Here is a 27921-nt window from a genome sequence, read left to right on the forward strand (position 1 = left end):
CAAGTGACTTGGAAAAGATGTGTGCGCCTTGCAGAGAAGCTAGAAGCACCGAATGACAAACCATGTCCCTTAGCAAGTCACATTAGTGACCCCAGCAGACAATATCTCATTGCTGTTACAAAACAATTCTTCCTTCCGATTCGATCCTCCCCGCCTACATCTTGACACATGTTGGGTATTTTAATCTTGACTCTTTCACTGAGGTTGGCTCATTTATTTGTATTATTCAAGCCAAGGGTGAAATGTATAACATACAGCTATGCACAGCTTTGTGTTTAGATTTTGCCTATCTTAATTGGTATTAAAATATATTCTATGAAATATTTCTTTATGGGAAAGAAATTCTATGGAAATATTTCTTTACAGAAAGGTTAGTGCGTGAAAGAAATGACCTCCTAGTGTACAAGGACTGTATTTGAATTCCAGAAAGCATGAGACAAGCACAGAAGGGTTAGTTGGGACAAGTAATTGGTACAAATGGAAAGACTGGATAGGCTATACAAGGGCAATATTTAGCAGGACTTATCCAGGAATGAGCACTTCCTACCCATATAAATTCAGCAGTAATTATCCAGAAAGTGCCACTGAATATCCAGTCAAACCACCTCAGGACTCTGTGGGTAACGCTGAAGCTGTCCTGGAATACAGTTTGGGAAGAACTTGGTGTTACCTGGTTAACGGTGGTTTTCAATCCACTGAGTATCTGGAAAGTTATCTGGATACCAATTTGCATTTCACCAGTATCCAGGTATGGCTTGGCACTGAATATAAAAACCACAAAGCAACTGGCATTTTGAAAAAAACTGACCATCACAGGCTGAATTGCAACCTGATGATCTTTATCTGCTGTCATGTTCTGTTTCTATTCAAAATTAACTTACAAAGTTAACATCAACATTCGCCAGTTAGTTTCCAAGTTAAGAGACGCTAGCCATTGATTTGAAGCATCCAAAGTACAAGTAAACCTGTGATGGGCAGCAGAACACCTAGAAAGAATATTCAATCAGGCCTGTCTTTATACATTTATTCTACAGTATGAACTAGCTTAATTTGAATAGGCTGATCACACACAAAACCAGACCAATTTGTGGTTCTGACACACCTTGAGGACTTGTGACAGACTAAAGCATATATGCTGTCATGGGACTTTCAGAATTACCTCCCTCTAATTTCTTGCAATATTTATATTTTATGATAATTGTTTTATTTGATCTTTATTTTTTTAATATTTATTGTAAGAAAATCTGAGCCTTTTCTGGATGTGGATATAATTTTGAAATGAAATGATATCTTGCAATAAGCACAATACCATTTCATGTTCATACTACCAGTTAGCATCTATTTATGTTACAATCTGAATGCTTCTGATTTTTGTAATCCCTTTGTTAACAGAGGCTGGTGGCACCTTATAGAATAGTCAATTTATTGACTCAGAGTTCATCAGCTGCATGGCTTGCCTTTTGGTGGAAATGTCCCTGTCCAATTAGGGGATGAGGACATAAGAACAGCCATACTGGGTCAGACCGAAGGTCCATCTAGCCCAGCATTCTGTTTTCAATAATGGCAAATCCAGGTCACAAGCACCTGGCAGAAACCTAAATGAGTGGTCCATTGTTTCCTTATGTGGCTTTCCAGGTCTGAGAGTTCCTGGTACATCATACTCTTTTATGTATAAGATGCTGTTTAGGCGATTGAATAGTTTCCTGGGGTAGGTATAGCATATTCTGTTTCCATAGGTTTGTAGGGTATGGGAATGAGGATTTTGTTGATCTTGTTCTTTAAGGATGTCATCTTATTTGCACTTTGATAGGAAGGAGATGTCCATCTTTACCTGAGCAAGTTTTTTCATGAGGTTGAAGGATTTCCACTTCATACAGCTGAATCTGGTGTCTTCAATGATAATGCTTTAAAAGGGGTAAATGTAAATCTGGTGATACCTTATTGACTAATACCTGTTTATTAAGGCATGAACTGTGGAGGAAGAGCGTCCACTTCAGCAGATGAATCTCAAAACCTCATGCCTCAATTAACTGGTTAGTGTATATGGTGCTACCTGCCTCAGTCAATTTTGTTACCCTAGACCAACATGGATACCCCTTTTAAAGTTTTTTGCACTGGACTTTGACACCTGTTCTAAGATAACAGAAAATGATTTATTGCCTTTATGATTGTGTTAATAGTTTACCTACAAAGCTTCAGTTTTCAGGGTTGGTTTTTTGTTTTCTGTTTGTAGCATATCACCTCAAGTTAGCAGAATAGTTCAAGCAGTCTTTGAAATTCTAAATAATCCTCTTTAGTTTCTCTCCCAGCTTTGCTGTGCACATATCCGCTCTGGAGTTAGAAAGCAAACACCTATTGCTCACTCAAATCTTGCCTAAAGATCCGCCTTTTGAAGGCAGGTTTTAAACCTTAAAACGTGATCTTGTAGATTTAACCAAAATGCATAATAATGAGAAGCTGAAACTTGTCTCATTTGTGTGTCTTCACCAGATTGAAAATTCCACAGAGCAGAGACTCTCTCTTCTCTGTATCTGTGGACACTGCAAATAGCAATAATAGACATGATTGTGATTATAACACTGTGATCCTCTCCCTTCCTTACCTTCCCACCTATTTTTTAAAAATCTTATTCTCCCTCTCACCTAGCTGGGAAAGATAAACCAACCATGGCTCCCTTCTGGAATCCAATACCGATGCACCTACCCACTGCCAGCAGGTGGTGGTGTTGAGCAATGACTGGGATACCCTCAGCAGAAACTGCATTGCCACATCGAGCCCAAAAGTACGAATTAAGTCTTGCAATTGAACACAGGTTATCCCATGTGACAAGACTGTTTATGGGGGCCTAACATTGGGCTTGACCATTTGCAGGGCCTGCTTAAGTAGTAGGCAGACTAGGCAGTCACATGGGATGCCAGTTTCTTGGGGGATAGCAAAGAGCAGATATTGTCAAAGTCAAATGACGGGTCCAGATAGCCAAAGTGCATAATTTTACCTGCAAGGAGGTTGTGAAATTTTCAAAATATCTGTTTATTTGGGTGACAAATGTTTGGAAATTTCTCTGTCTCTTCCTCTCATACATGTATACACAAAATATAGTTTAACATTTAAGACTATGATGTTCACATATGCATATTTACAGGATTGTTCTGGAAGGATGATGTTGAGATTTCTATGATTGTTAAAATTATCAACATTTCAGGGGGCCTCTATGTCTTGATTGAGGGGGGGGACGGAGTTTAAAGCTAAAGATTTTTCTAAGTTTCTAACACCCTTGCACTGCTCTAGCCGTGAGATAGAAGCTAAAGAATTTGCTCATTGTAAAGACAATTGTATTTAACTTTTAAATCTTACCTAATGGAATACAAAGGCAACACACCATCCCCATACATTGAATGTCACGTACAGAACATGTGCCAAACCAGTGAAGGAGTTAATTGTAACTAAACTTACAAACAAGTAAACCAAGAGGGAAAAAAAAATCTAAGTATTTCTCATCAATCATTATGTCTCTCTCTCTAACCAGCACAATAAGGCATAAGCAGGACTTATTAAAAGGTGGGAAACGTAATTAGTTACAGATTGCAGATTACTTGTCCAAGAGTAATCAGTTACACGCTAGGATTTTCCTTTGTATGGAAGCAAAAATGAAGGAAATGAAATGGGAATGCCAAAGGAAACTGTGTTGTGTTATGACTCTGCCTGGTTTGAATCAGGTCACTTTAACCACACCGATGAAGAAATGGAATTCAGCGGTACTCTTTTGCATTTAAAAGCTAATTAGATTTCGTATTTCAAGAGCAGGGGTCCCCAAAGTCCCTTCTTGAGGGCTGAATCCAGTCGGGTTTTCATGATTTCCCCAATGACTATGCATTGAAAGCAGTGCATGCACATAGATCTCATGCATATTCATTGGGGAAATCCTGAAAACCCGACTGGATTCGGCCCTCAAGGAGGGACTTTGGGGATCCCTGTTCAAGAGGGTTTGGTAAAGAAAATTAATCCGCTGTTCTCTGGGCTGGATGTGCAACTTGGAGAAATCCCAGATTGCGGTCTCCCCTCATCACTTATTGTGAAGTCCTTCAGATGGATTCTTGGCAGGTTGTGAGATCTTTCATTAGACACCAACATAAGAATACTCTTCAGCTGAAGAGGGGACTATGTGCTCTCAAAAACTCATCTGCAGCATCTTTTCATAGTTGATATTGATCTGATACATAAGCTTTTCTCCTAGATACTATACCATTGTCAGAACTCTGCACTTTGACTTCTATCTAATGACTTAAGCATCCCGGGCTTGGACCTTTGCAAGATAGACCTGGTAAATACATGATTTATTTGGTACAGTACTATACTAAGGTAATGGCGGAATAAAAATCCCTAATGTAATATATAAGATATGTACACATGATGAAGTACTATGGGAGGGCAAGGAAACTTCCAAGTAACCAAACGAAAGGATCCTAGTACTCAGGGTAAAGCATAAGTCCAAGTGTCCTCGCGTGGCTTTTCCATTGCATTGTAGGGAAGTACACAGGGGCCTCAGGAGTGATAAGTCTCAGTGTGTTTCAAAGTGCAGATAGTATTTTATACCTCTATGCAAGCCCTAAGAACTTTAAAAATAAGGTTTTAAATTTAAAAGTTGTTTAAAGGCAGCCCTAGGTACAGATCCCTAGTCTGCTTAGTGGTAGTATACCATGACTTTATCACTAGGCAGTCTTGGGGCCCACCTGGGGTAGAAGGCTTTGAAGATATACAGCCAGTGTGATCACAGCTGGCAAAGATAGCAGAAGAGAAACCCTGTAAAAGCCACAGTCACTGATGGGCCTTCCAGTATTCTAACATGTGTGTGATGAAGGCCTGATATACCTTGTCCCCTCCAATAGTACTAGGAGGGTGCAGGATGTGGCAAGACTTTAGTGCATGCATTCACTGGGATACTGAAAGGTTGTCACTCACAGCAGGTTTGAAAGGATTTCCCTATCTCTGTCTTTATTGGCTGCACTAGTACTGTACTGTGGCCTCCAAGCTGAAGTTTGTATTTTCATTGAGCTACCATAGTGGTAGTGTGATAGGAATGGCAGCAGGGGAAAGGGAAGAGAAGGAAGATGCTGAACACCTTAGGGTGGGACGGAGAGAAGAAAGAGAAAGGAGATCTGGACACCTAGGGAGGTGACTAGGGAAAGGAAAATGCTGACCACAGAGGGTGTGAGGGAGGAAGGAAGGGGAGATGCTAGATTATGGGAAGAATGGTATGGGATGGAGTTGGTTGGCCTGGAAGGGGTACATGGTTAATGGTTTACTTTGGGTATCCAAAACCCTTGAGCCAGCACTGGGTAGTACTTGAAAGCATAACATGACTAATATGGAGCCAATTAAAGTATGGTAGTGTGACCTGTAGAATATCAGAGTTCAACTCCTTAGTCCACCTTCAGCGACATAAGCTGGCTAGAGATGACCAAGGCTGGTTATCCCAGTTATTATGCAATATCGTTTACTGAACTTGATATACTGCCTTAGTTGCAGCACAATTCAAGGTGGTTTACAATAAAAATATATCAAAGGAAAAAGGAACGCCATTAAAATAGGAAAGTACACTACTTTCATACAGAAAACATACAACCATTCATGGTCTATCACTGCAAAGATGTGTTCTCTGCTAATTACAAAGTTAACAGAGAGAACGTTCAAAGAGATAAGTTTTCAAAAGAATTTGAGACCAAGGATACGATGGTTCCAAACATAAACTAGGTGGTAAAGAGTTCCATAAAGCTGGTGCTATTGCAAAGAATGCTGAACTTCTAGTTATCTCTCATTTTGTTTTTGAGGGGTATAGAATTACTAATCTATAGTGATGCCTACTGATCAGACACAGAGTGCTGATATGCCAGGTTCTAGGAGGATCTCGCAGTATGTGGCCCATGGCTAAACAGTGTTGATTCAATGCCTGAGTAAGATCTAATATAATTTAGTTAGTTCAACTTATTAATTGTCTTTGTTAACATTGCAACTCCAGACATGAGTTAAAAATAAAAAAAGGGGGGGGGGGAGGGGGGCATTGCCTCAGCTTGTTCTAACAAGGAGCAATAATGCAGTAGCCCCAGTAGATGCTGGTTTTAATTGATTCCAAAAGATTAAGAGCAATCTGCTGGGTAACCCCACCCTCTCATTTTTATGCATAATCAATTTTTATTTTTAAAAATGAAATCCACCCTACAAATACAATCAACCATAGAATAAAACCGATGACAACCAGAATACAACGATACAGCTCCAACACCCCATCCCTCCCACCCCCACCCCAGAACCGGATGCAAAGCATATACCACAAAGCAGTAGACTTGAACTCTGATAGCCTTCTGCTAAGGCATGAAACCCCAGTCTCCACAGTCCCCCAAAGCCACAGTGTAAAATAAAAGAAAAAAAAAGGGGGGGGGGATAGGGATAAAAGTGAAAGGAAATAAATAAACAAATGGTCCCCTCACGAGCCCTGGACCCCCCGCATATGTCAAACTTTGGCCTGCGGGGTACTGAAATTTGGCCCGCCAGACAATTCAATTTTCCCTTAAAGCTGGCCCGCTGGTATAAGCACTGCATCATTTGTCGGTTCGTGCCACGTCATCTGTAGGTTCACGCGGCCTACAGAGGATTGCTAGTCAGCAGTAGCGATCCTAGCAGGCCGCCGTAGCCTCAGCTGCACATTCCCTCTGGCGCAGTCCTGTATGTCAGAGGAGGGATGGGACCGTGCCAGAGGGAATGTGCAGCTGAAGCTATGGCGGCCTGCTAGGATCGCTACTGCTGACCAGCAATCCTCTGCAGGCCACGTGAACCTACAGATGATGCGGCAAGAACCTGCAGAGTCAGGTCCCAAGCAGACCTGCAGCCGAGGAAAGGTATTTTGAAGCTTTCCTAAAGGGAAGGAGAGAGATCAAGGAGGCCCACAAAGAGAGAATTGTGTTTCAGATTCTATTTGTAACTTGTTTCTAGTTGCTGTAATTCTGCTCTGGAAGTGAGAATTATACAGTATAGACACAGAACTATCTTTCACTGCCCTGCTGATCCCCACTGTTGATCCGAACTGCTGCATGGGGCAAGCAGAAGAAGAAATGAGCCTGGCGCTGCTCAATCCATCCCTCGAACTCCATAAAAGAAAGGGAAGAAGAAAGTAGGAGACCCTGGAAATAATTTTATTTTCTGTTTTGTGATTACAAAACAGATTTGAAATGTGTATCCCGCCAGAGCTGGTGTTAGACAACGAGCCTGAACTAGGACCTACAAGAGAGAGGAAAAGTCTTTTTTATTTATTTTGTTTACATCAAAGAGCCGGCGTGGGGTTGGAGAGGTTGTAACCCTAGACTTTTACTAAGACTAAGGGGTCCTTTTATTAAGGTTCGCATTTAGCTTGTGCTAAATCGGTTAGCGTATTTTAATAAAAGGACCCCTAAATATCTTTTTAAAAAATTTGGCCTGTGACTTAGCCTTTTTTTCAGATTTTGGCCCCTTATGCGATTGAGTTTGACACCCCTGGTTTAGAGTAATGTCATATTATTTCATATACCTCAGCTAATGACGGGGAAAAGCAATGGCTAAGAAACTCATGCAAGTGGTAATTCCCATAAATAGTTTGCGACTTGGTACTGATGCACAGGGGAAGACCTTTAGTTTTAATAAAACTTGATTCTATTTGGACTTCTTTGGATTTCCTCGTTAAGGTTTGTGCTCATTTTGATGCTGTTCAAAACCGTCAACACCAAAGATGCAGAGGGCCCACCTGGAAACAGAAAGACGGAGCCTCAGATCAGAAGCAAATTTATTCATGCACGCCATATTTGTCTTGCATTTTTTTTTTTTTTTTGATGGGGTGTGCTTCATTATGGGTTCACTGTTCATTTTCCACAGGTTTTCCACTTGATCTTAGCCAAAAGGCCGAGAATCAATATTTTCTACTGGGTTTCCGACCATATTTTATGATTAGAATTATTTTGCCCTTGGTTGGTTCAACAAGTCCATATTATTGTTTAGTTTTTTTTAGCACATTTTGGGCCCCTTTAACAAAAACTAGGTAGCAAGTCCCAGCACGGCAAATGCATGCAGCCCACAGGAATTGAATGGGCTGCATTGCATTTACCTCAAGAGAATTGCCATCATGGAGCCCTTTATGACTTATGGTGAATGCACACATCTATAGTGACACTTGTGTATAGACTGTGAGAAGTATACATTATGTGGCAAATATTTTTATTTAGTCCAGTGTTTTTTCTACTATATCATTTAACATTTTTAATTTGAACCGTTTTGCTTCCTTAAACTATTATTTTATTGTTCAAGTTTTTATTAGTATTTGATGAATCGCTTATTCAAGTTGTTTCAATATTTCATGACTTTTCAACATGAAATGTATTAAAAGCACATGCTTGCACTTTTAACAGTGTTTGTGAGTAAACAGTGAGAAGTACATGTTGAATGCTGCACAGTGAAGTTGATTGTAAGTAGACAAATAATATTTCTAAGTTTTTATCTTTAAAATATTTGTTGAATTAACCTATTCTTTTTGGGGTCCTTTTAAGGCGCGCTAACTGATTTAGCGTACGCTAAAGATTAGCGCATGCTAAATGCTAAGGCATCCATTATATTCTATTGGCGCCTTAGAAGGGCATAATCGAAAGGGATGTCTAAGTCCGTTTTCGTCTAAGTCGCAAGTCGTCCAAAGTAAAAAACAGTTTAGGACACATTTTTCGAAAAATATGTCCAAAACTTTTTTTGTTTTGAAAATCGTCTAAATATACGTCCTGCCAATCTGATCATCCAAGTCGCGAAATCGTCCATCTTTATACCACATTTTCATCCAAGTCAAAAACACCTAGAACAAACCTTGTTGGACGTGGGAGGGGTCTGCAAAGTGATGGACTGAACACCCAGACATGGCTTCTAAATAGTAGGGTACCTTACAGGGCACTGCTGTGAACTTCACAAAAAGGGTGCCATGTCTTCTCCTCACTACAGCTTCCTTATAGGTCTTGGTGAGCCCCCCAAATCATCTCCAGAATCTCCTAGACCCACCTATCTACCACCCTAATAGCCCTTATGGCTGCAGGAGCCACTTATATGCCAGTAAAAAAGGGTTTTGGGATGTATAGGGGAGTGTACATGTTTAAGTATCAATGAAGTGATTACAGGGGCTTATGGGCATGGGTCCTCCTCTCCATGAGTCCCTAACCCACCCTCAAGACGGCTTAAGCCGCCTCTATGCTAGACAATTAGGCTTTCCTGTGCCAGGCTGCCAGGTGATGATGGTCTGGAGGCTGAATTTTAAAGGTGTGATTACAATTTTTATGGGGGGGGGGGTCAGTGATCACTGGGGTAGTATGTGGGGGTCTGTATTATGTGTTTGCTGTGCTTATCTGGTGACTTTAGGTAGGTTTTTGTGACTTAGCCCACGGTTTAAATGGTCTAAGTCACAATGTCCAAGTTCTGTCGATCCTGTGCTGTATAACTTTCGGTTATACGTGCAGTACGACTAAATCTAAATTATTGAAGAGGTTTCTATTTTGCAGGATGAAGTATGGGAACTGAGTTTTTATGATAATTTTAAGCGCTGGTCGCTGGAATGTTCTTATTGTCTTGTGTTTAATTTGTACTGTATGTAAAGATGTTATAATTGTGTATGTTCTTGCTGTGACCCACTTTGTATAAAGCGGGATATAAATAAAACTATAAACTATAGAAGTTTTTGTGGTTTAACCATGTGTTTTGGTGTGGTGTGATGATATGCGTTATATGATATGTATTATATTGTTTAAGTGTTTTCATAAGTCAAGTGATATATTGTTATAAGTTGTTAGCCTTGATACAATAGCATGTAGAGATTGTATGTTTTTTTAATATATATAATGGCATATTTAGGTTGTATAATATTTTGATGTGACTTATATTTGCAGTAGAATTCCTTTTGTGATTCTGTTGAATGTTTTACACTATCGAGCAGATTTACAGAAGCCCATAAAGATAGGGTACCTATTTATTTGATTATTTTAAACATTGTATTTTCTCTAGTTGTAAGTATTGTATATTAAGTAATTACATTTATTATTGGTTTTATATAGACCCTTTGTGCAGGCATCTAGCTGAAACACGGGCCGTGTCAGGTCCTATGAATAAATGTTTGCTTCTTCTGATCTGAAGCTCCGTCTTTCTATTCCTTTTTGCAGGATAAGATGGTGATCTATAGAAAACTGGAAATTATGGACAATTTTACCAGGCAATTAAAACTTTCCCCATTTATCATCAATTACCCCTCATAATTATTTAATTGATTTTTGAAAGAAATATTGAAAGTTTTCTCCAATACATAAATTGTACATTTTGCCTGAAAGATTACCTGACCAGAATATGGCTGCAGAGGAACCGTCTTTTCTAAATGTTTCATCTGAAAGTTTGGATGTTACTGGTTTGATAGAGTAGCTGGTGAAGAAGTTTCTAAGAGAGCTATATCAAAGCTGCATATCAGCAACAGTTCAGCAAAGCGACCCTCCATGCAAAATAAAGTGCTCAAAGCTGCTTCTATAGAACTGAGGAAGTTGCTTGGAAGTGGCTGCAACCAGAAGAGAAGTCAGGAGTAGAGATAGCCAAGGTGATTCCTTGGAATCTAGAGTGGTACACTAGAGCCAAGGTGATTCCTTGGAATCTAGAGTGGTACACTCCACCCATGAGGCAGTGGGTATGCAAACATCCTAAAGTGGCATTAGAGAATGCTCTAGAAATAGTGGAAATCTTCCATCATATTCAACCTACATCTCAAATCTCCCAATCAAAAGAACAGATGTTACCCCTGATCCCAGGGTAGTTGAAGGGAAAATCAGAAAGGCTGATGCTATCCTCATTAAAGACCCAGTGTCCAATGCCTGCTTGAGATCAGGACCTGGACTGCCCGCTTGCTTCAACTATGGGAAAAGGGACATTTTGCCAAGGATTGCCCTATAGTAGAGGGGGGTCCCTGTGGAAGTGAATCCAGTAACCCTACACACCAGTAATGTTGTGTATGTTCCTCATCCAGGAATATGACACTTTGTGATTCAGGTAGCATTGGGTAGGACTCCCCCTTCAAGCACTGGAGATAATTAAAACATTATAATTATGAAAAAGTTCAAGTTCAAGTTCACGTTTATTTGATAAATCGCCTATATAAGACATTCTAAGCGATGTACAATTAAAAACAAATTATGGGGAGACTAACAATCTTATTAGTAAAAAGTTAAAAACAAAAAACAAAAATTGTTAACAACTTATAAAAAACAAAAAAACAAATTAAAAAAACCACATAACTCATTAACAGCAAATAAAGCAAAAATAACCAGAAATTTAGTGATTTCTCTGTACATATAGATTAATGACAAACATGACAAAGAGGAAAGGACCATAGCAGTGACCATAGCCTGTGTATATGGAGACCAGAGACAATATCTAACAGCTCACATCTCAATCAAACTTCTGTGAGACATGCCAGGCTTGAAGTAGTAGGTTTATCTTGGCTTCCCTATCCAGTTGTTGTAAGTTGGGATTACCCAGATTTTGGAGTAATATGAACTTGGTTAACTGCTAGCCTGGGCAAGGGGGAAGAGTCATCATTCCTGGAGAGCTTCCCACTGAAATAGCCAGATTTGTAGGTTAAGAACTCTAAACCATCTACATCCCGGAGGCAATGTGGATTGAAGAAGGCCTGCTACACCTGAAACTTGGGGGCTATAGTAAGAACATAAGAATAGCCTTACAGGGTCAGACCAATGGTCAATCAAGTCTAGTAGCCCGTTTTCACGATGGCCAATCCAGGTCACTAGTAACTAGCCAAAAATCAAGGTGTAGCAATATTCCAAGCTACCAATACAGGGCAAGCAGTGGCTTCCCCCTTGTCTTTCTCAATAACAGACTATGGACTTTTCCTCCAGGAACTTGTCCAAGCCTTTCTTAAAACCAGCTACGCTATCCGCTCTTACCACATGGGGACTATGAAGTAAAGAAGTCCATAGATGAGATCTCAGGTCCTGGTTGAGTCATGTCCATTTTAGTGTGCACTGGAGAACATGGCTTCTTAAGGTAGCCCTGTGAGGAAGTTTCATTATATGGGATCGACAGCCTTCTATATACGCCATTATACCAGCCCATTATAACTAGAACTAAGCCAAAGAACTAAGCCAAAGAAAAATTCAAGTGGGAAAACAGGAAAATAATTTAAGAGAAGTGGACAAGAAAAATTTTGTCCAGATTATCTACCACCTATTGGCTGCCCTAGAAACCCCTGATCACTTCCATGGAAAATCTCAGCTTTATTAAGATATATTGATGATTTTCAAACCTTGATTACCTGAATGCTTTGAGGAGAGAATCCTGGGGATTTTAATAGGGCCCAGATATGACAAATTCCTTAAAAATGTCTGAGACCAGGTTCAAGCGATAGATGAGAAACTCGTATAGGATCTAGATCATTCTAAGGCAGACCACCCCTTCCCTATAGAGTATATCATGAATTGTTATAAAGCATGATATACTGTATAGGGTAGACAAAGGGACCCTATAAGGGGAAGAGATAGAATAGTTGTTAGTTCCCCAACCCTATCTCTGACAAATGTTACAACTGGCCCACAGTCATTTGCTTGGGATTCACTTGGGGATTAAAAAGACTCAGGCATGCATATTAGCCCAGTTTTACTGGCAAGGAATACATGAACAGGTGTAGTTATATTGCCAATTATGCCCGACTTGCTAGCTGAGTAGTCCTGCATGTGTCAGACCTGCCCCTCCAATGCTCATACCTTTCAAGACCCCATTCGAAAGAACAGTCATAGATTTTGTGGGACCGTCAGAGTGAACCACAAATGGCAACAAGTATATTCGGATGCTACTGGATTATGCAAACTGCTATCTGGAAGCCATTTCATTACAAGATATGAAAACCAACATGATGGCCAATGCCTTGTAGGAGATCCTTTCATGAATGGGAACATGCACAGAGATCTTCACAGAATAGGGAATGGTTTTCATGTCATTTGTTATGAAACAAGTATGTGCCTTGTTGAAGAAAAAGATACTTCAGACCTTGGTGTACCATCCCCAGACTGGCCAAATGCTTTAATAAAAACCTAAAGCAAATGTTGAAGAAATTTGTTGCTAAAGATGGAAAGAACTTGGACACCCTATTGCTATATATGCTGTATTTTTCACCATACAGAAAGTGCTGCAGAGTTAAACCAGGTTTTTTTTTCATTTGAGTTACTCTATAGAAGGCAATCCAAGGAAATCCTGGATTTTGTCAGAGAAACCTGGGAGGAAGAACTCAGTCCAGGCCAAAACCTGGTGGAATATGTATTGCAAATGCAAGAAAAAGTGAAAAAAAAGCAGGAAAGGTTGAAAATCTCTGCCTGGAGAAAGACCATGAATGACAAACCAAAGCATATAATTATGCAGCAGTCCAAAGGGTCTTCCATCCTGCAGATCAATTAAAGGACTCCTCCCTTCATCCAAGAGCAATCTGCTATACATTTTGGAGGCCATGTCTCACTAAAGATATAAAAAGACATGAAGTAGTTCAAAGAAAAGTTACAAAAATGATAAGGGGTTCAGACCAAGAGATGTACGAAAAGAGACTTGAATTGAATATGAATACCCTAGAAGAAAGAAATGATAGGGAGTGATATGATATAGATATTTAAATATTTGAAAGATAGGCAGAACTTTTTCACAGAGAGGTTGGTGGATGCCTGGAATATCCTCTCGTAGGAGGTGGTGGAGATGAAAATGGCAAACAGAATTCAAAAATCTGTGTGATAAACACAAAGGTGTCCTATATGGAAAGAGAATGGAATCAAAACAAAACTTAATGGTGCTCAAGACAGTAACTGGGAAATAAGGCCAATGCTGGGCAGACTTCTGCGGACTGTGCCCCGAGTTATGGCTAGATAGATCTGATGGTCTGGAGTGTGCTTTGACAGCAACTCCAGTAATTGGAGAGTATGTCCAGTGCCAGGCAGACTTCTACAGTTGTGCCTTGAATATATATGTTGAATTACATCATATGCTATGAGTTTATCTTATTGGGCAGATTGGATAGACCTAGCAGATAATTTATTTGCTGTCATGAGACCAGCTCTCAGCTGTCCAGAAAGCAGATTTAGTGATTATAATTATATTTTATTCAGGACTTTATATACTGCCTTTCACAACAAAGTGGTTTAGAATAAAATTTTCATACTGAAGCGCATACACACACACACAAACAGAGATGTATCACCAAAAACTGAGCAACTAGACCAATGAATATCCTGGGAACGCTTTTGTGGAGAGAAATTTTTAGATTAGCTCTAAATTTCTTGTACGATTGCTCTGACCTGAGAGAAAATGGAAATGAATTTCAAAGGTAAGGAACTGTACAGAAAAAATATGATTGCCTAGTGGATTTCAACCTCAAGCAGAAAATAAGGGCACAGGGAAAATTCAGGGAGGCTAAATATGAAGGGGAAGCCTTGTAAAGAACCTTATGAACAAGCATAAGGATTTTATGTTAGACTCTAAAATATATTGGTAATCAGTGACACTTTATAAAGTGGAGTTTGACATGATATGCGAGTATGAGAAAAGTGAACAGCTGTATTTTGAACCGACTGTAATCTCTTTAGAGCAGCTGCAGGAAGACCTGAATAGATGAAATTACAATAATCTAATCTGCTAATGACCATGAAGTAAAAGGTGGCACAGGCAGTGTCAAAAAAACAGAAAGAATTGACCCCAAAATATCCACAGAGAAGAAAATCCAGAGAAAACCAAAAAAACTCTGCAAACGCAAGCAGTGTCTCACTTCCTGTTCACCACACAATTGTTTCCCACGTATTCACCTTTATAGGACCCCCAGGAACCCCTGAAGAAGACTTTTTGTCGAAACGCGTACCGAGTTGGGTCCTGTTTCCCTAGCAGACTATGTCCTTTAAGGCTTTTATATGGATAACCTATTTTTATGTGGATGAAATTATTTTATGTGGATGATTTTGGTGTACCTTTGGAACTTTGACTCTTTCAAATTCCATTTAGGAACATCGTCACTCCACAGAGTTTTTTTGGTTTTCACAGGCAGTGTCATCAAGATAAAATCAGACTGCCCACACGTGTAAGGTGACACTTGATTGGTTCAATATAATGCAGATGTATTCTTCAGCCTCCCAGGCCAGACACGTCTTGTGCACCATTACATTATCAAAAATCCAAGAGGGTCATCTGGCAGAAGGCTTATCAAATTTTGGATTCTCAGAGGACTGTGGACGAGGAAGTGGAAGAGATGTTTGAATGCGGTGTCATAGAAGAATCTTAACAGCAACTGGTCATCTTGAGTTGTACTGGTTCCTAAGCCAAATGGGAGCTTCTAGTTCTGTATTGACCTCCAGAAGGCTAATTAAGTGTTCAAACTTGAGGCATATCTGATGCCCAGAGTTGATCGAAAGGCTAGGAGCAGCTCAGTTCATTTCAATGTTGGACCTGATTAAGGGGTATTGGCAAGCACCCCTTATTCCAGCTGCCAAGAGAAGACTGCCTTCTCTATGCCCTCAGGAGCTATTCCACTTTACAGTGCTGCCCTTTGGACTTCAAGGTGCTCCTGGAAATGTTACAATGCCTGGTTTCTCAACCCAGTTCTTGGGGCACAAGAAGTCCCCAAGCCCCAATGGGTTTTCAGGATATCCACAATGAATGCGCATGAGATAGATTGGCATGGACGTCTTTCTTAGTAAAATCTATCACATGTATATTCATTGTGGATATCTAGAAAACCTGATAGGACCTGGTGTGCTCCAAGGACTGGATTAATAAGGTCTTACCTAGATGATATTGCCATCTATAGCCCAGAATGGAAGACCCATTTGTTTCACTTATAAGCCATCCTGTCAAGTCTGAGAAAAGTGAGATTTACAGCACACCTGAAGAAATTTTTCCTGGGTGGACATGAAGTCCAGTACCTGGGATACTTTACTGAAAATGAGCAAGTTGGACTGACTTCAGATTCGGAAGTGGAAGCATCACCCAGATCCCCACCCCTCAAACAAAGAAGAAAATTTGTATATTCCTTGGACTGGGCAGTTATTACCAATGATTCATTCCCCATTTTCCTGGGAAAGTAGAGCCGCTTACTCAGCTTCTTTAGAAGAAAGCTCCAGATAAGGTTCACTTCTAAAGCCCTGACTTTACTCGACCATTTGTCATTCAAACTGATCTGTCCAACGGTGGCCTTTATGGGGCCCTGATCCAAATAGTAGATGGGGAAGAACACCCTGTGGCTTTCCTCATCCGTAAGTTGCTTCCTTGTGAGAATTATGCAGTGATTTGAGAAGGAGGCCGTGGCTATTAAGTTTCATATTAATTATTGGGATGGCCATTCACCCTCATCATGGACCACCAGCCCTTCATGTGGTTGGCCTGCCATAAAGAATCCAATGGGCAGATAATGTGATAATAATGGAAAGTTTTCGACACTCAAGAACTAAGTATGGCACTAGGCTGGCCGGGAGCATCAGAATGAACACTTCTTCTCTTGGGAGAAGGTTCCAGTTGATGCAGGTGCTCAACAAGTCATGGTTGAGCTGAGAGGAAAGGTATGTGATGGAGCATAAGGGAGAGAGTGGAGTTCAACCAGTGCTGATTAAAATTCAGTCTAAACACAAGTTAGTGAGGACCCAGGAAGAGAACAGAAGCCCTCCAGTCTATGCCTCCACCATCTGTGAGTAAGTCAGTAGAAGACAGCCACCCTGAGAACATGATCTAGTATGTGCCATCTGCAGTCAAGCCTGGGTTTGTGTATGACTATTTTAAAGCTGTCTAAACCTCAGACAGTGGTAGAAATATACACATTGTGTGCAAATCTCAACTGCTTAAGGAAGAAAAAGCCTCAGAAGCTTGGTGACTGAAATTCACACTGCTGCAGGACTAATGTCATTTATTGGCAAAAAAAAACAAAACTCCTTTAACTTATTCAAAGTCGTTTGACTATTACACATTTGCATAGATGGCTGGCATTCATGTTAATAAATTTGTAGACACTTATCTTAGTATGTCCCTCCTTAAGCAGTTGATATTTAAATACAATGTGTATATTTCTACCACTGTCTGAGGTTTGCATTGTTTTCTATGTTTATTGTGGTGGGATTTCTGCTTCTATTTCTTTTTCATTTTAAAGCTGTTGCATACTGTGTTTTGGTCCTGGAAAGAAATAGCCTTAGAAAGATTTCCCGTTGATTTGCAAGAGACTTATTGCCCAAATGCCACACCTGTGAAGCAACAGACTTCAACATACCTGAGTTGAAGTAATAATGGTGGTATGTACTTGTAAGATGCATGGCTTCCTGAATTGAATATCTGGGGCACCGGCCGATATTCAGACCAGTGCATGGTTAACTCGGCACATAAAAACAGGATAGCCTTTTTGCTGTTCTAACTTTACATACTTCCTAACTAGTTAGCGGATTGAATATTATCATGAACTGCCTAAGTTGTAACTCCACTCAAACTCTGCTCCAGACTGCTCCTCATCTAGCCGGTAAGGGAATTTGGGGGAGGGGGAGGGGGTTGGCGGAGATATTCAGCGACACTACCCGGTTAAGTGTTTCTAAATATCGGTGAAAACAAAAACAAAGAGAAATCCAACGGGTCTGCAGTAATCTAGTAGAGCCAAGAACAAAAAGAGACTGCAAAGAGGAATGTACAAGTCACAGGAATTTTATTAAGTCAACAAAATATATTCCCAAAGGATGGCTCTCATTTGCATAGGGACTGGACCCAACACGGTCCGTGTTTCGGAGAAACACTCCTTCCTCAGGGGTCCAAGTTGTCCTATGCAGCACTATTTGGGAACCTTGTAGATTGCAACGGTGTTGAATTAAATCCGTAACCGCTCCTGAGTTGCAAATGCTCAGAGTGTGCACCGAATGTGAAAATGAATATATTTTATTGACTTTGAATAAAATTCCTGCGACTTGTACATTCCTCTTTGCAGTCTCTTTTTGTTTTTGACTCTAAATATCAGTGGTCAGCCAGCAAAGTGGGGTTAAACCTCTTTGATTATTGGGCCCAAAGAGATTTTCTGTTTACTTTTACGATAATCTGGCTGCTTCTGTGAAGGCCCTGTGGCCAACATACCCCCCCACCCCCCTCCTTATTACTACTGCATTATTTTCTTTTTTATATATTCACTTTGTTTTGTAAATTATAATTTATGTTATTTCCATTCAAAGATGACTTTGTATTGCATATTTGAAAATGAAAAAGGCTATCATAAAAATATTTATAGCCTTTCTGGTTGTGTTAACAGTTTGTTTAAAAAGTTTGTTTTTCCCCCATTTGTAGCATCTTAACTCAAAGCAGTCCTTGAAATGCTAATTTATTCTATTTAGTTTTCCCTCTCACCCTGCTCCACACATTCTTCTAAAAGGTATTTTAGAGGCGAAAATCTCACTGAGAGATTTTCTTATATAGACTTGTAGAAAGCAAAGACATCGCTCATTGAAATCCTCCCTTAAAATCAGTGGTATACATAGAGTATGTGACACCTGAGGCCGATCATTTTTAACACCTCCCCCATATAAAAAGGGATTGGAGGAGAACCCCCTAGGAGCTGCACCCAGGACGGACTGCCCTCCCCTTGGTACACCACTGCCCGAGGAAGAGGATTTTGGTCTCCAAAAGTTAGTAAAAAATGTATTCAAATTAATTAAATGAAAAGATTACCTTATTTCCATTTTCTATTTGTAAATGTTTATCAATACAACTTTATTCTAAAGCAACATAAACTCCCTTTTTTTCTACCTTTTGTCATCTCTGGTTTCTGCTTTCCTCATCTTCTCTTCACTCCCCATTCCATCCAGCGTCTGCCCTTTCTCTGTTTCTTTCATTTTTCTCTTTCTGTCTCCACTCCTTCCCCCATGCTCAGGCATCTCTCTCCTTTCCTACTTCCCACCCCAACTCACCCCACGGTCTAGTGTCTGCTTCCCTTTCCTTATGCCCGGGAATCTCTCTCTCCCCCTCCATGCTCTGGCATCTCCTTTCCTTCCTTTCTCAGCCTCCCTTCCTTCCCGATAGTTTGACATCTCTCTCTCTCATTCCCTTCCCTTCCCCATGCCCTTGTATCTCTTCCTCCCTATCCATGGTCTGGCATCTCCTTTCCCTTCCCATGGTCTGGCTGCTGGCATCTCTTTTCCTTCTCCCTTCCCCAATCGGGTGCAGCATGTCTCTCCCCCTCCCTCCCTCTCTCTCTCTTTGTCACTCCCTAGTGCAGCATTCAGAACTCACTGCTCTTGCCAGCATCAGACCTTCCTCTCTGCCGGGTCCTGCCTACTTCTGTTTCTGCGAAGGCAGGACCCAGCAGAGAGGAAGGCCCGACACCAGCAGAGCAGCGAATTCTGAATGCTACTGCTGCCAGAAGTTCCTGGAGTTCGACCATGATACCAGCCCTTGCTTGGAGCACCCTCTTATGGGCTGTACCCAGGGTAGATCGCCACCCCCCTCAGGTACCCACCCCCCCTTGGTATGCCACTACTTAAAATCCACCTTTTTGAGGACTCCTTAAATCTTTAAACATGGTTTTATAGTTTTAACTAGTTTTACAATGACGACATTCTTGAAACCTCTTTTGTTTTGTCTGGATAGTGCTGTGAATTGATATCCTCCCTGAAGTCAGGCCAGCATCTGAAAACAAGCAACATCATTAGCCCCACAGCCAGCCGATGTTATTCAGACTCCCATTGGCCCACAATGGAGTCTTCAGCCTCAAAACAAATTCACAGCCCCTGAAGGCTAAGGAAAACACCAGTGCTAGGAGTTTTGAAGCTGGGAATTGCTTATGGTGGATGGATAGGTGGAGTAGAGAGCTTGCTAGAATGGGAATTTTCACTGGAGTCTGGGAATGGAGGGATAGAATACTTGCTGGGGGTCTGGTGATATTATGAAACCTCCACATTAATCTAATGTAATTAGGAGCAGAGGCTGACATACTGGTGTTGACACTTTTGTGGGGGGTTTAAAAATGTATGTATATGGTGGAGGCCCAATATGCCTTTTTGTCTAAGGCTCCTGGGGGTCAATCTGCTCTGGTGATAAAGACAAGCTTTATACTCATGATTTATTCCTTATGTGCTATTAATAAAACACAATGAACAGTATATTTTAATGCAAAGTCTATAGTGGTTTTACAGTAATATATTTGAGATCCCTGCCAGCAAAATCTATGTATTATCTATTTTAGGAAGGCAAAGTAAGGATAGGAAATTACAGGTGTCTAGATTCTGAAATTCTAACATTTGCATTCATGGATCAACTTCTATTCTTTATCTTTTCCTTTTCCATCATTCTCTCCAGAAAGATTGACAGGACAACTTTGTCCCATTTGGGCGCCAAGAACTGGCAAAGCCATGCCTTCCAAGATTGAACCCTTCAACGTCACTCTAATGATGCCAGGTGTTACCTCTGCAGCAGGAATGCTCGTTCCCCACCCCCATCCATATGATCTCTGTGTAGCACCTCTGCCACCCCAATGCCCACATTCCACTTATTAGAGATAAACAGAAGCTTTGTTGTCCAGTTATGCTTAATTGCCATGCAGTTGACCAATCTGCTCACTTAATTTTTGAGATCTATTTTCTAAGATACATCATCCTTGTTCTTTATTTCAAGATGAGTCATGTATGTGGCAAGACAATTAGATGCATTTCCTGTTGAGCACTGAACAGGAAACCACAGGGGATGTAGACAGAGACACGTCTGGCAATTGAATCTCTCTCATTTGTGCTCAATTTCTCTGTCTTAAAATGAGCTTACCTTGTGGTTTAACTTCTATCATCAGAGAACTGGATGTGGCAGTGGCCCCTGTCATCCATTTGTTTTCTAGGTCCTTTCTCAATATTTCTACTTCACATTTATATCTTGCCATCTCCTTCCTGGTGGCTCTGTGGATTCTCAATCTGGATTTTGTCACCATGGTCCTTGTTTGAATGTGCCGGTACTTCCTACTCCATTCAATGGTGCCATTGTGAGAAATCTGAACCAGGGTTTGGTAATAATCCCCTTCTATTCCACTTGGCAAAAACTGCCAAGTTACAGACATTGGTACACCATCCAAGCTATAATTAGCAGATACTAGGCACGTTAAGTCAAAGTGATTTCCGATTTGGACAACTGGTGTGCGGCTTATTAAAGTCACTTTTAGGTCCAAACCTGCCCAAAAAGAGAATATCAATTAGATTTATGTTGGGTTTTCAATTGATAACATTAAAACAGAAACAAGTCCTCTTCTGAGTCTATTATACAAACTTCTTCCTTAGCCTATTGTAAGGAAGTTTAGGCCTTGCATTTCTCCCAAGGTTTTGCTACAGGTAGCTCCACTCCTTAAACCAATCTTGTAAATGTCTGCATAGTTCCAGGCTGCACAGACTCCTGTCTGAGTCCCTGTATGACAGTAAATCCTGCCATTTCTTCTCTGGTCTCTGTCATGCTTCTCACAATTTATTAACACAATGCAGGTCAGGGCAAATGCTCAATGGGGAGACACGATAAATTATTATATATTTGCTCTGTCAAAGACCTAGGTCTTTGTATATGTATGAATGTATGCACATACAAAATGGGGAAATTTTATAAGCCTTTCTTGGGTGTAAGAATGCTATTTTATGCACAGAAATAGATGCTTTTAATATTGCCTGGGGGAATACATTAAAGTATATCTCTCTAACCACCTATATAAAACAAATTTTAATATTAAAACTGGCAGTTAAAATTCAGTTGGCAGCACTTGGGGTTTTTAAATGCTGGCTGCCAATGACTGAATTTGAATATATAGTGCCAGCCCCTGTCTGGGTAGCAGCAAATGAATATTTGGTTGTTTGGCAGGGCCTGGAAGCTTTCAGGTTATATATGATACTTGGATAACTAAATGTGCATCAGTAAGACTGATTAGGGACACTGGCACTGAATATCAGTGATGGCCTGATAACTTCTGGGTCTGCCATAACTTGCCCCCATCCCATACCTGGATCACTTTGGAACTAACTGGACATTCTAATCGAATAGTGAACAAAACTCAAGAGAGTAGAAAACATATGCAGTGGTACCTTGGATTACGAGCATAATCCGTTCTAGGAGCATGCTCGTAATCCAAAATGCTCATTTATCAAAGCGAGTTTCCCCATAGGAAATAATGGAAACTCGCTTTGATGTGTTCCCACCCCCCCACCGAGGCCAGCAGCATTGCTCCCCCCGAAGGCCCCGCAACCCGACACCCTCCCCCTGCGATCCGGCATCCCCCCGCCGCCATCGGGCACCCCCCCGCTGTGATTGGGCACCCTCCCGCCGCGATCTGAAGTCCCCCAGAGCCCTCTTCTTACTTTAATGTAGCACCGGCATATCGGCCTCCTCTTCTGTGCTGGCCTTGAGCATGTGCGCATGCTCAAGGCCTGCAAGTTCACGTTCTCTCCGAACTCGCAGGCCTTGAGCATGCGCACATGCTCAAGGCCAGCACAGAAGAGGAGGCCGACATGCCGGTGCTACATTAAAGTAAGAAGAGGGCTCAGGGGGACTTCAGGTCGCGGCGGGGGATGCCCGATCACGGCGGGGGGTTGCCCGATCACGGTGGAGGGGTGCCGGATCGCGGGGGGGGGGAGGGTGCCGGTTCACGGGGGGCGCTCGCAAATCGAGCCACGCTCAGTTTCCGAGGTGCCAATTTTGCGAATGTTTTGCTCGTCTTGCAAAACACTCGCAAACCGATGCACTCGTAAACCAAGGTACCACTGTATATAGTTAACAACCTAAAACACTTCTACTGTTAAATGAAATCAAAGGAGCATTGGTCATAAATCACCTGTAAACACTGTATTATCGAATAAATACTAATGTTAAAAATTACTGCAACTTTGAGCCACCGTGTACATAATTTGGAGGAAAAATTGTCAGTGTTCTTATAGGGGAAAACACCCTCCAGGGATTCAAGACAATGTTAGACAAGTTGCTGCTGAACCAGAACGTACGCAGGTAAGGCTAGACTTAGGGCACTGGTCTTTGACCTAAAGCCACTGCATGAGGGACTGCTGGGCACGATGGACCACTGGTCTAATCCAGCAGCAGCAATTTTTATGTTCTCTGTCTCTACCCTAGAGACAAGGTAGTAGACATTATGGAGCAAAAACACCTCAGTAGCATAAAAAATCTCCAGTCTTCAAACCACTGTATAAATGTGTTTTTTTGCATTGCACAGAGCTACCAAGGTGATTTGAAGACTGGAGGGTTTTTATGCCAATGCAGTGTTTTTGCTCCATAATGTCTACCACCCAGTCTCTGTAGGGTGGAGGTGGAGGTCTGAGGTTTTTTTCTTATCCAGGTAGCAGCATCTTCTACCTGGATTCAGGGTTACTTTGGAAGGGTGCTGTTGGGACGATCTTGATTATTTAGTTTAATTATCGATATCTTGGAAGGACTTAAGAGACCTGAAAGTTAATTAGGGAGAGCAGCCACAAGGCTGAAAATTTACTTAGGGTGTCTAATAATCTTGAACCAGCCTAGAATATGCCTGTAGGAGAGGGTTGAAAACACTGCTCCTGTCAATTCAAGGGATTTTCTATTTATAGTTTTCAACTTGCCTTCTTTTTCTTTTCACTTTTGTAGTAAATATAATGGCAGAAAAAGGAGATATTGGGGCTCATAATAAAAAAATACAAACATCGAGAAAGCGTCCTAAATCAGGACTTGGACATCCTAATCGCCAGGACATCCAAGTGCCGATAATCAAAACTGCCTTTCTGGACATCTAGCAAGGTGTCCCAGCCTCTGTGTGTCCAGAGCTTGAGATGGGTGTGGTGGAGGAGTTTTATGGGTGGGCTTTGGGCGTGCATAAGGGCAGGTTAGACTTGGATGTCTTGCAGCGATAATCAAATATTTTGCAAGACATCCTGGATGGAACTTAGACGTTCAGAGCTAGACCTGTTTTAGAAGGGTCTAAGTACCACAAAGCTGCCCAAACTGACCAGATGACAACTGCACAAATCAAGGTAAGACACTCTCACACTCCCCCAATGCTCAATGATCACCTTCCACCACACAAAAAATCAAACAAAAAGGTACATACCTGACTCTAGAACCACAATATCTGGTATGGGGAAGTCTAGTTTTTCAAGTTTCAAGTTTTATTAGGATTTTATATACTGCCTATCTAAGTGGTTTTACAATCAGGTACTCAAGTATTTTCCCTATCTGTCCCGGTGGGCTCACAATCTATCTAATGTACCTGGGGCTACGGAGGAATAAGTGACTTGCCCAGGGTCACAAGGAGCAGTGCGGGGTTTGAACCCACAACCTCAGGGTGCTGAGGCTGTAGTAGTAGAGCATCAGGTGAATTACCTGGTGGGTGGGCTAGTGAACTATAAAGAGGAGGACCCAGGCTTATAAGGCAGTCTAACCATAACATCTATGATATTAAGTATGAGCTTATCAAAATCCATCCAAACTCTATTCTGCTGCCATGTAGGTGCCACCTGCAACCACAATGGTACACAGGTGGGTATAGTAGGTTTTGGGGGGGTTCACCATAAATTATAAAGGGGTTATTATGGTGAAATATACACCCTTTATGTGAAATTCACAACAGTGCCCTCTAAGGTGCCCCAATCCATTCAATACTAGCCTCTCCCATGTCCAAATAAGCTTGATTTGGACATTTTGAACATGGACATTTTTGAATTTGAAAATGGCCAAAAAAGTTAGACTTTCTAAAGGCCAAGACGTCCAAATAGGTCATTAAAAAAAACCAAAACAAAAAACGGACACCTAGTGGTTTCAAAAAAGGCTGTTTCCCCACCCTGGTATTTGGTCTAAAATATACTGTTCAGTAAATTCTTCTTAGATGCACTATCGAAAAGGTCCCTCCACATGTCTAGAGTATAAGCTATCAAGTGATTCCTAACCAGAATATTTGTGAGGAACCAAAGTATCACAAAGTTCAAATTAAAATGTGGCAAGTGAAACATTTATTCTACTTACTCAGAGGAACAACCCTCACTGACATCTCCTCAAACTGATCATTCATTTTTCTCCAGCTGCCACCTGCCTCTAAGGTCCATTCTGTCACTTGGCATGTGTAGCTTCCTCCATCTGTCAGAAGAGTGTTGTGGATCCCAAGGGTAAATGTTCTCGGACTCATCTTCTCTACTGCGACATTGCCATAAGGGTGGCGCTGCTGATAGTTAGAGCCCAGCCTCAGTGAGCCATCCCGTTCAATGCTTGCTATCATTTCCCGTGGCTCTTGGCCTATAGTATGATACCAGTTCATAGACAAGGCTTTGGAAGTTTCACTTGCATCACATTGAAAAGTTAAAGATTCCCCCTCAGTTATTTGCGAGCTGATGCTGCTAAGAGATACTTTCAAGCTGCTGTCTGTGAACAAAAAGAGATTTTTTAATAGGCTCTAGAGAAGCTTCATATCTTCCTTACAGATGCCCTTCACCTTTACTGACATAAGCTAGAAAAGTGACTTAGTGAGAATATTGTCTGTGTGTTGTGAATGTGATTTGTATACTGCTTATATGATCAGGTAAGTGTTTCCCTATCTCTTTTGGCAGGCTCACCATCTAACTATGGAACCTGGGGAAAGGAAGGTTAAGCAACTTGCCCAGAGTCACAAGGAGCAGTGCTGGGATTGCACCTATAATCTCAGAGTGCTGAGGCCACAGTTCTAACTACCAGGTCACTCCTCACAAAAGACAAAGATTAGATTCCCAAACATGGCTTATGGCCCTTAGGCTGGCAGGTTTGGGAAGGCTGCCTAAAAAAATGTAGTATTCCCAGCTTTCCCTCCAATCCCACAAGATGAAGATGGGACAGTATGTGATGGAGAAATGGAAGGAATCCCAGCCATTCAACAACACTGAAACCTACAGGTGGGGTTTGGGGGTACCAAGCTATAAAGAGAGGGAACGTCGGTGGCCACTTATCTAGACCTGTCACTACACTGTCAAGATTACAGAGGTAAGAAAGGGAGGAAATAAAAAGAGAGGAATAGAGGATCGAGAATTTCTGCTAGCTATGAGGAACGGTTTGTAGTGCTGAAGGCCTAGCTGGGGCATGTTCCTCTTAAGGTGGAAATGCAAAGAACCTGGAGAAACCCTTAGGCATGAATAAATGAATAATGACCAACTAACCACACTGAAATACTATCTCTTAGATGTAAAGCACTAAAGTGATTTTTCATGGTTCAGGATTTCATGGAAAAAATGAGGAAATATTATTTAACTGCAAAATCTTGAGCATAGTTCTCTCTTCCAATATCCAATGAGAACTGTTTCCTAATCACCAAGATTCCCAGAGTATTTCTGAAATTTACCTTTAGTCAGATACTAACCTAGGAATTTGATATTCAAGAAAACATTCTGTGATTGCTTGCTTTGAACCGCCGTGAATCCCATGTCCGTCCTCTCCATCTCAGACACTTCACAATGGTAGATACCTTCGTCTGAGAGCCCCACATGATAGATTTTTAAGACATAATCTTCGTTGCTTTTCCTGGCAACATTAAGCTCTCCCAAGCTCTCTCTGATGCCATACTCATTGTTTATTAAGATGGCTACCCCTTGAGGGTCAACTCGGGCAATTTCAGAGTTATTCAGCAGCCAGGCTACCTGAAACACGCGAGCAGGTAAGTTTTGGGCTTTTAGAGAGCAGGTGATATTGAAAGGGTTTCCGATGGTGAGGACACTTCGACCAGCATCAATGTTAACAGCAAATTCTCTGCCTGGCAACACAAAGCAAAAACAAAGGCAAAGTATGTTTTAGATGGCAAAACTGGGTGACTCTCTAAACGTTTTATGCTTGGTTAAAGGAACAACATGATTACCAAGGTCAATACACTTTAATGTGAACAAATATCACTACACTAAATCAGTCTTTTTGCATATTGACTCCACCCATGGGCTTCCCCTTCTCATTCCTACCTTTTTAGGATTTAATCAAGGTCATATTATGGATGTTCATGCCTCAGATGGTAACTGAAGAATGTTTCAATCAGTTTGTGCTCTCTTCAGATCTCCACCCCAAATTTGCATCTGTTCCTCAATCCCAGAGAAGGCTTCAACAAATCACTTCAAGAAATTTTTAAACTGCAAGTGCTTCCCACCTTCAAATACTACCCCACAATTTACTTTTTCCACCAAAGTTGCAAACACTGATGTGGCCATTGCACTTGTAAATGTTTAGAATAGGAGAATATATGCACTTAGGGATGTATTTCCATGTTCACATGCCAGTATAACACCTAAAAGCAATTCTGTCATACACAATTACTGTATATACTTGACTACAGGTCGATGTCATGTATAAGTCAATGTCAGTTTTATAAACTAAAATAGGCAAAAATGCTGTGACCCAAGTATAAATCAAGCCTCCTCTCCAGTCCTCCCTCCCTCACCTGGGCCAGCTCCTCTCCCTCTCTTTCACCTCTGGGGCCCAAAATTGCTCTCTCTCTCTTTCCCTCCCCTTCCTCTGCCAGTTTGTGGATTCAGCATCTCAATCTCTACCTCTCCTCGCTGTGTACCTTCAAGAGTATCTTCTATATTTTAGCGGTGACCAGTGTAATGATCCTCCTAGACTGCCTACTGGAGCATTCTCTCTGATCTGTTTCACCCTCTCTGTCTTAGCTTCCTGGTTCTGCAGGTGCAGGATGGATTAGAGCAGTAGTCTCAAACTCAAACCCTTTGCAGGGCCACATTTTGGATTTGTAGGTACTTGGAGGGCCTCAGAAAAAATAGTTAATTTCTTATTGAAGAAATTACAATTTTGCATGAGGTAAAACTCTTTATAGTTTATAAATCTTTCCTTTTGGCTCCTTAATAATAATATTGTAATTTATAACTAAAGAGAGATATA

The 27921-nt window shown here is 41.1% G+C and overlaps 1 protein-coding gene across 1 annotated transcript in view; it reads right to left on the reverse strand.

Annotated features, from left to right (window-relative positions):
- CD101 (CD101 molecule) overlaps positions 1–27921 on the reverse strand; it is a 79235-nt gene that overhangs the window by 25122 nt on the left and 26192 nt on the right. Inside the window, exons 4-6 of the mRNA XM_033943306.1 lie at positions 26402–26791; positions 25045–25437; positions 20839–21234 (exon numbers count right to left, since the gene is read on the reverse strand). Of these exons, the coding sequence (XP_033799197.1) occupies positions 20839–21234; positions 25045–25437; positions 26402–26791 (1179 nt within the window). The remainder of the gene's footprint in view (positions 1–20838; positions 21235–25044; positions 25438–26401; positions 26792–27921) is intronic.

Source organism: Geotrypetes seraphini, chromosome 4 (genome assembly GCF_902459505.1).
Source record: "Geotrypetes seraphini chromosome 4, aGeoSer1.1, whole genome shotgun sequence".
Classification (NCBI taxonomy): Eukaryota; Metazoa; Chordata; class Amphibia; order Gymnophiona; family Dermophiidae; genus Geotrypetes; species Geotrypetes seraphini.